Raw genomic sequence first — 13824 nt, forward strand, 5'->3', positions numbered from 1 at the left:
CAAGTAACAACACAATTAAAATTCTAATGTCCAAAGTAGGAATACTAACCTTTGAGAAGCTACATCAAAATCTTTAAGAAACTACACTAAAGATTATAGATTCTTCACGGCTACACCAAAAACAACAAATAAGACAAAGCACCGCGACACTAATTTAAACATGTGTGGCAAAATAAACAAGTGTTAGCACTTGTCACTAAATAAACCATTCACAAGTTAAAGCTACAAAGAATTTCATTAATCAAAGCAAGAACTTCATTATCACAACAAAGGATTTAGCAAGGGACCCAATTAACAAAAAGAATCCAAAAATACATGAGCAAAGAGTAGTACTTTAAATCTTGTTTGAGTTTGGCTTTCTCCCAAATTTCCAAGCTATCTTCAAATTCTATGAAAGACATACAATATTTTTAGTGATTGAATAACATTGACCAATAAGAAAGACAAAACTCCACATCCCAATTTCCAATAAATTAACAATACCAACCACAAAAGAAAGGGCATTTTCATTCATACACTCTCCAAATAGAAACATTAGAAGCATCTTATATAACCACATTCTTACCTTTGCAATCTCATCCTTCAGCTTTCTAAGTGTAGATCAAGATACACTCTCTCAGGATCAAACCCAATGTTGTCAACAACCTATTTTTCTTTCTCTTTCTCTTTTTTTTCTTTTTGTTTTCCCTGAAATGTTATGCAAAGCTAGTTACTAATTAGAATATATCATCCATACCATTTTGCATATTTCAAACAAAGAACCTGCTTGGTTAAAAGAATTTAGGAACTGTAAGAACCATTGATTTTGTTGCATGTCCCATGTCATTTTCATTCAATTTTAATAGACAATCAACTGGTTATGTAACACTTTGAATGTCATAGATGATCAAAATGAGATTTGCTCCTAAATTCAGGGACTAAAAATTAAATTAAACCCGAAGATACACGTACTGATGATAAAGTGAACAAGTCAATATCTTAGTGAACGACACTAGTAGAAAACAATAATAACCTTATTAAACGACATTATGTTTAGAAAGAACAACAACTAGCTAGAAGTTGACGCCAACGAGAATTTAGATGGTGTATTCGTAATTGGTGCCAGAAACAGGTAAAACTACTCACTATCCTCTCCGTTTTTAATGATATACCTATGCAAGCATGTGACAATCCATTTGTTTTTGCTGCAGACCTGAGGTGATGGAGAAAGCTCGTTTGCGACCTGGTAGGTTTGGAAAGCTTCTATACGTGCCTTTGCCAACTCCCAAGGAACGTGGTCTAATCTTGAAAGCCCTGGCAAGGAATAAGCCTTTAGATGCAGGTGTTGATTTGAATGATATTATTGGTCGAATGGAGGCTTGTGATAATTTAATTTATTGCAGGTGAATGAAGCTGCTCTTACCGCCTTTGAAGATATGCTACCACCCAATTATTTACTTCTTCAATAGTACATGCCTTCCAAACTAGAAGCGATAGATTTACTTCTTCCAAATAAAAAAAGATTCGACCAAAACAACACTAAAAAAACAGGATTAATGATATGATATGATATGGTAATGCTATGGAGAATAATAGAGCTGTCATGTCACCAAAAGAATTGGTAATTTTTAGTTTTATAAAAATATTAGTAGTTTTAAACAAGGGCAAGCATCATCAATCAATGAAAGAGCATACCATTAAGTTGCTCGGATCAAAGTTCTGCAAACATTTTGTGAACTCTTCCTCTGTTAGCCAAGAACAATCCTTCACGCAAACCTCTGTTGGGGACCCTTGAAGCAGAAGCTTAAAAACATGAGCATTCATTCTTTGAGAATCGCAGAGTAACTGACTCAGCCGGTGCTTCAAACAGTCTGGGAGGTAATAAAGTGAAACCAATTTATCGGCATTGTTAATTTTTGAAGCGAGGGAACAACATTCTTCGACCACTTGCAATTCTGGTTGCTTTTCGAAAATCATACCACATCTGCAGGTTTTTTCTCCCGAGACGTGGAAACACAAAGAAGCGCAGGAATCTAACTACGGTTCATGGCTCAAGAAGCCCAGAAATTCAAGGCATAAAATAGCTTTGTGATGTACAACGAAACGCTAATTTCTTTAATCTCACGAAAAACATCAGTGGAAGTAGAACAGGCGGAGATAACAAGAAGAAATGTCAGATCAAATGCTGAAAGAAATTAAGGAAAATTTGTAGGAATTTCATATTATAACTCGCCCAGTTAAAGAACGACTACCACACCAAAATGACGAAAGGAGCAATGCCTAAACAATGTCGATGCCCAATAACGGAAGAAATTTCTGAGAAAAGTTTGAAATACAAAACCATAATGAAGAAACTCGCCAAATTTTGTGCAAAGACACAATGTGCAAACAAATTGCAAATCAAAAGCCAAAGAAAATCACGCAATAGTAGAAACACTCACCAAAATATTTGCAAAGACTCTGACGCCCAAGGAAACAATCCCGCCCCTTGCCAACCCATTTCGTTCCCGGGGGAGTTCTGAGCATCCCACATCCGCCTCGCATGACGGCAGCTCTTCCCTCTTAAGATCCGGACATAAGTCGACCACGATGATGTCCTCCATCGCAGCAACTCTCACGATCTCCGGTCCCAGCCAAAACCCCCTCCCCTGGGGGCACAAACCCCGGATTCGTGAAGATCGGCCGGCGACGGCCCTCCGACAACGAACGGCGGCAAGCAAACCGGCAACGCGTCGGCCCGCCGGCCTCGACCCCCTTTTTCTCTCTACTGTTATTTCTCTCGTTCTCTCTCTAAACACGCATAACGTGAATGTTTGTTTTTTAATTACATGATGCGTCAATGTTTTTTTTTTCCTTGTTCGAATGGGATTCGACAGATTGGAGGAAGAGACGAATGAGGTTTTTTTTTTCTTATGTTCAATTCGTATGGGATTCGGCAGAGTGGTGGAAGATGGGAAGAGGGGAAAGCTAAGAGGACATTTGGTTGGAGGATTTAAATTATGTGATTTGAATTATTTTTTATTTATGTGAATTTTTTGTGAGAAAAAATATTGTAGTGAATCACGAATCATGATTCGAATCAGGGAACGAATCCCTCTACCAAACATCCTCTAAATCAGACCAAAAAAAGAGGGAGGAGCGGGAATTTTGAGATTTTCAGGAAAATTTTTTCACTACCCGCCCAATGCCATTCTAACGTGTACATTAGTATATATTTAAATATATATATATAATAAATTAGTCAAAATTTTATGAATTTTAATATATATAGGCAAGGTCTCTGGTCAGACACTTAAAAAATACCTGACCGGAACGACACTTGTACATTTTTATATAAAATGTGTATATTTACAGTAAGTTATGTATATTTATAGGTAAATTGTGTATATTTACATGTCACTTGTATAATTGTGCAATCGTGTATATTTACATGTAAATCGTGTATATTTACATATAAATCATGTATGTTAAATTATAAGAAACGACAATATATATTAATCCTCAAAACATGTTTTTTTTTATAGTAATTAGTGAACACATAATATGAAAATATGTATATTGACTGATTTATTGTATTGCATGTTAAATATACACGACTTTACATGTAAATATACATAATTTACGTATAAATATACACAATTTATACACGATTATACAAGTGCATGACTGATGAGGCACTTTCCAAGTGCCTGGCTAGAGACAATTCCTATATATATACATATTATAACTGTTTATAAACGCTATTATATTAAACTGAGGTAACATTTTTTTAAAAACGCTATAATTAACCGTTATTAAAAGACAATTTTGTTGTAGTCAAAGTGATGGCATTGTTGCCAAAGAAGATAAAAATAGGTCTAAAAATAGTTGATTGCATCTTTATTGGCTATGCACACAATAGTAGTGCATATAGGTTCCTTGTGTACGAGTCTAAAAACCCTGACATTCACAAGAACACAATAATAGAGTCAAGGAATGCATCATTCTTTGAGAATGTATTTCCTTGCAGGTCCAAAAGGGATGAACCGAGTGCGTCATAACAAAATTTTGAGACTATTAATGAGAATAGTCAGGACCAAGGCATCGATATTAAGGAGGTGGAAGTAGAGCCTAGACAAAGTAAAAAGACAAGGACAAAAAATATTTTTGGACCAAATTTTCTAACCTATATGCTTGAAGCTGAACCTCAAACTTATAAAGAAGTTGTTAGCTCTACTGAGGGTCCTTTGTGGAAAGAGGCTATAAAGAGCGAGATTGACTCCATCATGTAGAATCACACTTGCGAACTAGTAGACCTCCCTTTGGGATGTTAGCCTCTGGGTTCTAAGTGGATCTTCAAACGGAAAATGAAGACATGTGGAACGATTGACAAGTACAAGGCCAGGCTTGTAATTAAAGGTTACAAACAACAAGAAGGCCTTGATTACTTTGAAAGTTATTCTCCTGTGATGAGAATAAATTCTATAAGAACGATTCTGGCCATTGTTGCACTACGGAATTTGGAGGTCCACCGGATGGACATCAAGATTGCTTTTCTTAATGGAGATCTTGAAGAAGAAATTTACATGGAACAACCCAAGGGTTGTATAGCCACATGACAAGAAAAGAAGGTCTATAAATTGGTGAAGTCCTTGTACGGGCTAAAGCAATCACCTAAACAGTGGCACGAGAAATTTGACAATGTCATGGTTTCAAATGGTTTTAGAATCAATGATTGCGAAATTTGACAGAAGTTGGATATATTATTCTCTGTCTGTATGTGGATGACATACTCAATGGTGGTAGCAATGCTCGGATGGTTAAATCTATCAAATATATGTTGAACTCAAGATTCGACATGAAAGATATGGGACTTGCTGATGTGATTTTAGGGATGAAAATTATGAGAACATCATATGGGCTCATTCTTAGTTAGTCGCACTATGAGGACAAGATGCTCGATAAATTCAATAAAGATGATTCTGGCGTCTCTAGAACTCCAATTGATACAAGTCAACATATGTCCAAGAATAAGGGAGAAAGTGTCTCACGGGTGGAGTATGCTAGAGTGATAGGCAGTTTAATGTACTTAATGGGTTGTATAAGATCAAATATTGCCCACACTATTAGTTGTTTGAGCAGATACACAAGTAATCCAGGAACTGAACACTGGAAAGCGATAGTCAAAGTACTTAGGTACATACGTTATACTCGTGATTATAGGCTGCATTATACGAGATATCATGTTGTTCTTAAAGGATATACTGATGCGAGTTGGATATCTGACATACAAGACTACAAAGTGACTAGTGGATATGTTTTCACTTTAGGAGATGTAGCTATTTCTTGGAAGTCCTCCAAGCAAACGTTAACAACCAGACCCATAATGGAATCTGAATTTGTAGCCTTGGATAAGTGCGGCGAATAGGCTGAATGGCTATGGAATTTTTTAGAGGATATTCAAGAATGGCAAAAACCTGTGCCAACAATATGTATATACTGCGATAACCAAACTACGATTGGTAAAGCACAAAATGTGATGTATAACGATAAGTCAAGACACATACGCTGTAGACATAATACCATTAGGCAACTGATCTCAACTGGAGTTATATCTCTTGACTATGTGAAGTCAAAGGAAAACATTGCGGATTCACTGACAAAAGGGTTAAATAGAGATCAAGTTGAAACAACATCGAGAGGATTGGCACTTAAGCCCATGAAAAAATGAAGTCAATACGAAGGTAAACCCAACCTAGCTGACTGGAGATCCCAATATCTACGATCAAAAGGCCAACCTAATTATAAAGACTATGTCAAATCACTGCGGGGATCACCCCTGTGACGACCCTAACTTTGATCATCATCCTAAGTTCATACTTAACCTTTACTACTTACTAGTTATAACCTCTTAAAAATTCAAGCCAATTTTTTTCATTCTTACCATGTACGTCTAAATGTTGTAGCATTTAGCTAGCCTTCTGTTTTTAACTATTCAAAAAATGTTGTAGCATTCTAACAGCATTCTGTACATTAGTCATTCTCAAAATGCTGTAGCATTCTGACAACATTCTATTATATTAGTCATACCTAAAATGTTGTAGCATTCTGACGGCATTCTGTTACATTAGTCATCAAAATACATAAAACACTATTTTATTTTACACATAATGTTCAGCAGCATTTCCAAAACACGTGATGCATCCACAACCCACTTGCCCACACTCCACTGCTGCATCCTCTCTGCATGTCAAACAACAAGTTTCAGGGAGCCAGTGCCTTACCCGAGCTTCCTACAACACGAACAAACTTAATGAGCTTTCGCTCAGCAAGTATCAATAGGTCATAACAGATGCAATAATTATGCATACCCATATATATTCATGTCATATATTATAATACATTATGTACTACTAAAACATGTATGGCTTATGTTCTTCTTTCATTACATTCTTTGTTCTGCTTTCGTCTCATTTTAGTCGTTCACATCGTATTTTCACGTTTTGAACGACTTTCATTTCGTGTTTCTCATTCTTTTCATTCTTCTTTACAGATACCGTACCTTTATATGGTATGGTTTCTGTTTTTTATTTTCTTGTCTTTTACTTCTTATGGGCCATGTCCTGTTGTACCATAGCGCGCATAACCAGTGAGGAGTGGGGTAGCTAACCAATCCAACTCAGTCACGATTTCATATTTTTCATAGTCTTATAATAACCTTTCCTTCGAAGGCTGGTACAAACAGGACATTTAGTCTCTTACCGTTTATCAATTTTCTTATTGAAATGGTAACTTTTTGTTAAATCTTATGAATTTGTGCATTATTGAGCATTTTATCATGAGATTAACTTTTCTTTAAAGTTTAACATTTCATTTCTCTTAGTTTGATCTCGACTTAACATCGATACATACTTTTTGCAGAATAAAGCTCTACGATTACGTAAGTCTTGTAGATACTTACCTAACATAGTATCTAACATTCACATTGTATCTAACATTCAAAATTCTACTATATGCACAATCTTTGTCTAATATAGAAAAGTAAGCTTGTTTGTGATATAGCCACAGAAAAACTATTGTACGTACCAAAGTTTCGTTATCAATGTGTCCCTTGTCTCACTTGACGCTTTCTGACTTCAACCGTTAATCGATCCTATTGCATAAATTTTTTGATCGTTAGATTCAAAATCTAAGATCAATAATTACATTGAAATTTACGTCGGAAAGGTCTACAATCCTTATGTTTGGTATTCAACCTCAAACTATTTCCTATCTCAAGGATTTGCACTAAAACCGTGCAAATTACTCAGTCATGGGCCTAATTTTCAATTTCAGTCAAAAACTGTGAATTCTCATTGTGTTCGATTTTTAAGCATCACCGATTATCGAAACACCTTTCTTTTCACACTTTAATCCCTTATTCCTCTTGAAATCCAGTTTTAGTTCAAATTACGCAAACTAAATTTCGGCAGAGTTCCGCCTATTTCTGCATTTTCCCGAGCCAACCTTACCTCGTTTTATCTGTTGTTTCCACCATCAAACACCAACCATATCCTTTCTCTTTCAAAAACACCATAAATCTTAATCATGGTTTTAGGATTTTCTCAACTTCTCCAACAAAATTCTCTATATCAAAATTGCTAGAAACCAAGGTTAAATAACCAAAAATCTAACCTTAGATTCTTAGATTCCATGTTCTCAAACCATTTCAAGCAAAATCCTTACCTCTAGAAAAGTTTTCCCTACTCTTCTCTACACATCCACGGCAGCAAAGAGAAAATCTTGAAATCTCACCTTAGGAAACAAAGGTCAATCTCTGGTGGTACGATGCCTCGGTTACTCCGTCGATTTTAGGTCTAACTCACTTTTTCTCACGCTGGAAATTTTTTTTTCCTCTCTATTCTTCTTGGATGCTCTCTGGTTCTTTTCCACATACAAATGGCCATATATGCCTTAGTTCCTCACTCGAACCGACTATCACACAAGTAATGATCAAACTCTGTCATTTCTGACGTAGATGAGATTGTTTCGCTGACCAGCACACAGGATGGGACGGTCGAACCAGCCGTTTCTGACGTAGATGAGATTTCCAAACTCGAGGCAGCGTTACCGACGGTGGCTCAAGGGATCATACGCCGTTACCAAACAATCTTTGAGGAACCTAGACGACTACCTCCAATCCGCAATGTTGATCATAGGATTCATTTACAACCAGGTACTGCGCCGGTCAATGTGTGCCCATACAGATACCCGTACTTCCAAAAAGACGTAATGGAGAATATCGTTAAAGAGATGCTAGAGTATGGGTTCATTCATCATAGTACCAATCCGTATTCCTCTCCCGTCCTCTTAGTGAAAAAAAAGGATGGTTCGTGGCGATTTTGCGTCGACTACCGCGCCCTAAATTCAATCACCATCAAAGACCGCTTCCCTATACCGACCATCGACGAATTACTCGATGAATTAGGGGGCGCTGTGATTTTTTCCAAGCTGGACTTGAGGGCAGGTTACCATCAAATTCGGATGGACAGCAGGGATGTACATAAGACCGCCTTCCGCACTCATGACGCCCATTTTGAGTTCGTTGTAATGCCTTTCGGGCTCTCAAATGCCCCGTCTACGTTCCAATATGCAATGAACCAAGTTTTTAAACCATTTTTACGCAAATTTGTGATAGTATTTTTTGATGATATTCTCATGTACAGTAAGAATTCAGAGGAACATGCCCATCATCTGGAGTTGGTGTTACACTGTTTACTGACTAACAGATTTTTTACAAAAGGGGGCAAGTGTAAATTTTTTCAGGACTCTATCGACTACCTTGGCCATCTGGTTTCTGCCGTGGGGGTTAGGGCTGATCCAGCTAAAGTGGAAGCCATGACTCAATGGCCTCAGCCCCGAAACCTGAAGCAACTACGTGGCTTCTTAGGTTTAACGGGGTACTACAAAAGATTCGTCCCGGGTTACGCCACTATTGCAGCCCCACTAACGGAGTTACTCAAGCGCGACAATTTCTCATGGATAGAGAAAACCACGGCAGCCTTTGAAGAGTTGAAACGAGCTATGACACAAACCCCTGTCCTCAGATTACCGGATTTTTCCAGGCCTTTCATCGTTGAGACCGACGCCTCTAATGTCGGAATAGGCGGAGTCTTGATGCAAGACGGGCACCCTGTCGCTTTCTTCAGCAAGAAGATAGGGCCTCGGTTAATGGGGGCCTCGGCTTACTAGAAGGAACTTACAGCTGTAGTGGAGGTTGTAGCAAAATGGCGGCAGTATCTCTTAGGCAGACCCTTCATTATACGCACCAACCATAAAAGTTTAAAGGAGCTTTTGACGCAAGTAATTCAAACCCCGGAGCAGCAGTACGGCTTACGGAAATTATTGGGGTTCGATTTTCCGTTAGAAGACGCCCGTGGTTGAGCGCTAGTACGTGGGCTAATGACCGTGGTTGAGCGCTTGGATGGAAGGAACTCTATGCCACCGTTAGAAGACGCCTCGAGGCCGCTGGGACCTGCCATGGCTAAAAACCCGAACCCCGGTGACCACCCACATGTCCAAGAGGGAACCGGGGACAGCAAGAATCACTGGGGCCCTCCTAGGCCTCGGCCTTCCCAATCCTCCGGCAGCCGTTTAAGGGTCGCCGAACTCCGGGCTCTCGAGGATCGGATACCGAGAGGCCCGGGAAATCCTGAGGTATTACCCCAGAATCCAGGGGGAAACCCACCAGGAGACTCAGGGTCAGTACAGGCGGGCGGCCAGGCAAGGGGCGGACCCAACGCTCAAAGGGCAGAGGCATCGAGGGTAGCTGGCTCGGCCATCTCGATAGAAGAAGCGCGCGTTATCATGGAACGTATGGCCAGCCTAGAGCAAAAACTCACAGGGAATGTGGCAGGCCTGAAAAAGAACATAGGATGAGTGGCTGAGGTGGTAAACATCGACATCACCCCTAGCCGCACACACGACCATCCATTTTTCACAGAAATAATGGCGCCCCCTCTCCCCGACAAATATAGGTCGCCGTTGATCCCACCGTATGATGGTCGAGGGGATCCCGATGATCATTTGGAGATGTACACAGGGCACATGCTCTTACACGGGTATGCAGAGGAAATCATGTGCCGAGCTTTCCGGAACCATTTAACGGATTCTGCCCGAAGATGGTTTCGGACGCTGAGGCCAAATTCTATCTCAAGCTGGGATGAGTTGAAGGAAGCATTTTCTCTCCAATTCATAGGGGTTAAAATGTACGTCCCCCTAAAGCAGAATCTGACGGCGATATACCAAAAGCCGAACGAGTCATTAAGGGAATGGCTCGCGAGATATGGGGAAACTGTCGCCGCCACGATGGATATAACAGACAGAGAGGCCTTAATGGGGGCATTATCTAGCATGAAGAAAATTACCCCCTTCAAGAGAGAGCTGAACCAGAAACCCCCGTCCAGCTACAAGGAGTTTCTTGCGCGAGCGCAAGGATACATCAACGCTAAAGAGGCGGACGCAAATGACCCCGAGCATAGGTCCAACAAGAATAAAGGGACCGAACAAGGGTCGACGCCTGCAAAACAGGACGGGAAGAAGCGTCAAGGTGGAGGAAGCGGAGACAAGCAGCCAGCTGCGACGACGAGCGCTCCAGAAGCCAAGAAGCCAAGACAAGTGGATACCCGTAAGCCTCGACTGTTTCAAAAGTACGATTCCTACCACGAGCTAACGGAAGGAGTCGAGGAGGTTTTCAACCAGGTCGGCCACAAAAACCTGCTGCGCTGACCAGAACCGATGAAATCGGATCCCATCCGAAGGAACCAAAAGAAATTTTGTAGGTTCCACGGCAATGTCGGCCACCACACCAACTATTGCGCCGACCTTAAGGATGAAATCGAGAAAGTAATCCACGAGGGAAGGCTATAGGAATTCAGAGCCGAGCGGAGACCTCGAAACGACGGCCACGGTGGACAAAATGACGGTCGATGCTGAGAGGAGAACCAGCGCCCAGAGGATCGAGAACCCGTCGGTGTCATACGAACTGTCCTCGGCGGTTCCTATATAGGAGGAGACTCAATGAGGTCTCAGAAGGACTACGCCCACGAGGCTAGGGGGTTTACCATGAGAGAATCTGGAGCGTCTCTGCTGCAAAAATCGCAAGATATAGCCACACCGACGTGGCCTTTAATGAGGACGATGCCAGTAGGGTTCACTTCCCCCACAATGACGCATTGGTGGTGGAAGCCATGATTGGGAACCACACTGTGTGCCGAATCCTGGTAGACAATGGGAGTTTGGTTGACCTCTTATACTCCGACTGCTTGGAAAAAATGGGGACCCGAAAGGAGCAGTTGGAAAAGACCTCCAGGCCCTTATACGGTTTCACCGGGGACTCCGTCATCCCTTAGGGGACTATCCGACTGCCCATAACCGCAGGAGAGAAACCCCGACAGACTATGATGATGGCCAACTTTGTGTTGATAAAGGGAGGCTCCCAGTACAACGCTGTAATCGGGAGATCAACCCTTCAGGCGCTAAGGGCAATAACTTTCGTCTACCACTAGAAGGTCAAGTTCCCTACCCCAAACGGCATAGGTGAAATGAAGAGCAACCAGTATGGGGCTAGGGTTGCATACTCCGATGCCCTGTGCGGATACGACCAACCAGAGAGGCAGGAAACTAGGATGGTCTATCAAAACACCATCGAAGACATATACCCCAGGGTTCAAGAGGAGGTCACATGGTCCCAACCCATCGAGCAATTGGTGGAAATTCAAGTTGATGAAGGTGAGCCAACCAAAGTACAAAAAATAGGCTCGGACCTAGCCCCATCACTTAAGGTCGAGATTGAGGATTTCCTCAGAAAAAACTTAGACGTCTTTGCCTGGAATCATGCTGACATGGAAGGGATCGACGCCGAGGTTATATGTCACTCCCTGAACATCGACCCCTCATATCCTCCCAAGCGCCAGAAGCGTCGACCGATGAACCCCGAGAGGTATGAAGCGCTGAAAGAGGAGGTCAACAAACTGATCAACAATGGGTTCATCAAGGAGACCCATTACCCACGTTGGGTCTCAAACCCCGTTTTGGTAATTAAGCCTAACAGAAACTGGAGAACATTCGTCGACTTCAGCGATCTCAACAAAGCCTGTCCAAAGGATGGCTTTCCACTCCCTCGAATAGACTAGATGGTCGACGCCACGGCGGGACATGAGATGCTGAGCTTTATGGATGGCTACTCTGGATGCAACCAGATCCCCATGCATCTAGCCGACGAGGAGCACACATCCTTCATAACCGACAGGGGTCTCTACTGCTACAAAGTGATGCCTTTCGGCCTGAAGAATGCGGGGGCTACCTACCAGAGGCTTGTGAATAAGATGTTCACTCAACAGCTCAGCAGAACCATGGAGGTCTACGTCGACGACATGCTTGTGAAAAGCGCCAGGGCTAGCCAGCATGTCGACCATCTGGGTGAAATGTTTGGTGTATTGAGAAAATACCACATGAAACTAAATCCCCAGAAATGTGCCTTTGGAGTTAGGTTAGGGAAATTCCTCAGTTTTATGGTCAGCAACCGAGGGATAGAAGCTAACCCTGAGAAGATTAAAGCCTTACAGGATATGCGGTCCCCGACCAAGCCAAAGGAAGTGCAGAGGTTGACAGGATGTGTCGCCGCCCTAAACAGGTTTATATCCAAAGCAACAGACAAATGCGTCACTTTCTTCGACGCTTTGAAAGGAAGCAAGCGTTTTGAGTGGACACCGCAATGTGAAGGGGCCTTCCAGGAATTGAAGGAACATTTAGGCAAGCCCCAAATTCTGTCAAAACCAAACCCTGATGAAGAGCTTAGCCTATACCTCTCCGTGGCCCACCGCGTCGTAAGCTACGTATTAATAAGAGAAGAAGAGAGAGTGCAATTGCCAATCTACTACGTCAGTAAAAGGCTCCTCGACGCCGAATCAATATATAGTGAAATGGAATGCTTGGCCCTCGCCCTGATGGTCGCTTCAAGGAAGCTTCAGCACTATTTCCAATCTCACACAATACGGGTTCTTACAAACCACCCATTGAGACAGGCTCTGCAAAAACGCGAAACCCCCGGGCGACTTCTCAAATGGTCAGTAGAGTTAAGCCAATTCGACATTAAATATGGGCCAAGGACTGCAATCAAGGGCCAGACGCTGGCTGATTTTCTAGCCGAGTTCTCCCATAGACCGACTCCCGTCGCACCTGAAGGAGTCGAGAATACAGAATGGAAGCTCCACGTAGATGGAGCGTCAAGCGATAACGGATCAGGAGCCGATGTCTTGTTAATCAGCCCAGAAGGCCACAAGATTACCTCGGCGGTTCGATTTAAATTCAAGGCGTCGAACAATGAGGTAGAGTACGAGGTGCTAATTACGGGATTGCGATTAGCCAGCCACCTAAAGATCGAGAGGCTCAACGTCTTCAGCGATTCTCAATAGGTCATCGAGCAAGTAAAAGAAGAATACCAAGCGCGCGGCGAGAAAATGGGAGCGTATTTGAGAAAGGTTAAGGAAGAGCTCGTCAGGTTTTAAAACTACGAGATACTTCAGATACCACGAGCCAAAAACGCAAATGCCGATGCTCTAGCAAAGCTAGCATCTTCGACAGATTTCGACACACTAGGGGTCGTTCCCATCGAAGAATTGGAGCGGCCGACCATTGAGGGATAAGCTAAGGCATTAATCGTCCAAATAGATGAAAATTGGATGACGCCGCTCATCCAATACCTAATGGACGCACAACTGCCAAGCAATAAAGACGAAGCCAGACGGGTCAGATACCGAGCTGCTAGATACTTATTGTACGATGGCTTGCTTTACCGACGAGGCTACTCAACACCTCTGCAGCAGT

General features: G+C 42.0%; 1 protein-coding gene across 2 annotated transcripts; it reads right to left on the reverse strand.

The window, feature by feature from the left end:
- Nucleotides 1-292: 292 nt before the first annotated feature.
- On the reverse strand, nucleotides 293-2756 carry LOC21404595. Of its 2 annotated transcripts, XR_002903178.1 has the most exons (6): nucleotides 2421-2756; nucleotides 1675-1850; nucleotides 1403-1518; nucleotides 1152-1293; nucleotides 566-687; nucleotides 293-388 (listed from the first exon to the last, which is right to left on the reverse strand). XR_002903178.1 is itself a non-coding variant. In XM_024172775.1 (3 exons), exons 1-3 carry the CDS (start codon nucleotides 1954-1956, stop codon nucleotides 1152-1154), a joined length of 540 nt encoding a protein of 179 aa, XP_024028543.1. In that variant the 5' UTR covers nucleotides 1957-2077; the 3' UTR covers nucleotide 1151. The 2 variants fall into 2 exon arrangements, 1 of the variants encoding a protein (XP_024028543.1); XM_024172775.1 differs by lacking the exons at nucleotides 293-388; nucleotides 566-687; nucleotides 2421-2756 and having other exon boundaries at nucleotides 1151-1293; nucleotides 1675-2077.
- Between the last annotated feature and the right edge of the window lie 11068 nt (nucleotides 2757-13824).

Source organism: Morus notabilis, unplaced genomic scaffold, assembly GCF_000414095.1.
Source record: "Morus notabilis unplaced genomic scaffold, ASM41409v2 Scaffold63, whole genome shotgun sequence".
Taxonomy (NCBI): Eukaryota; Viridiplantae; Streptophyta; class Magnoliopsida; order Rosales; family Moraceae; genus Morus; species Morus notabilis.

Coding starts and splice junctions, on each gene's coding strand:
- LOC21404595 (XM_024172775.1), bottom strand. CDS start 1,956: ATGATTTTCGAAAAGCAACCAGAATTGCAAGTGGTCGAAGAATGTTGT. Junction 1,519..1,674: donor TTGATCCGAGCAACTTAATG/GTATGCTCTTTC, acceptor CTGTTTTTTTAG/TGTTGTTTTGGTCGAATCTT. Junction 1,294..1,402: donor GTAGCATATCTTCAAAGGCG/GTAAGAGCAGCT, acceptor ATTCCTTGCCAG/GGCTTTCAAGATTAGACCAC.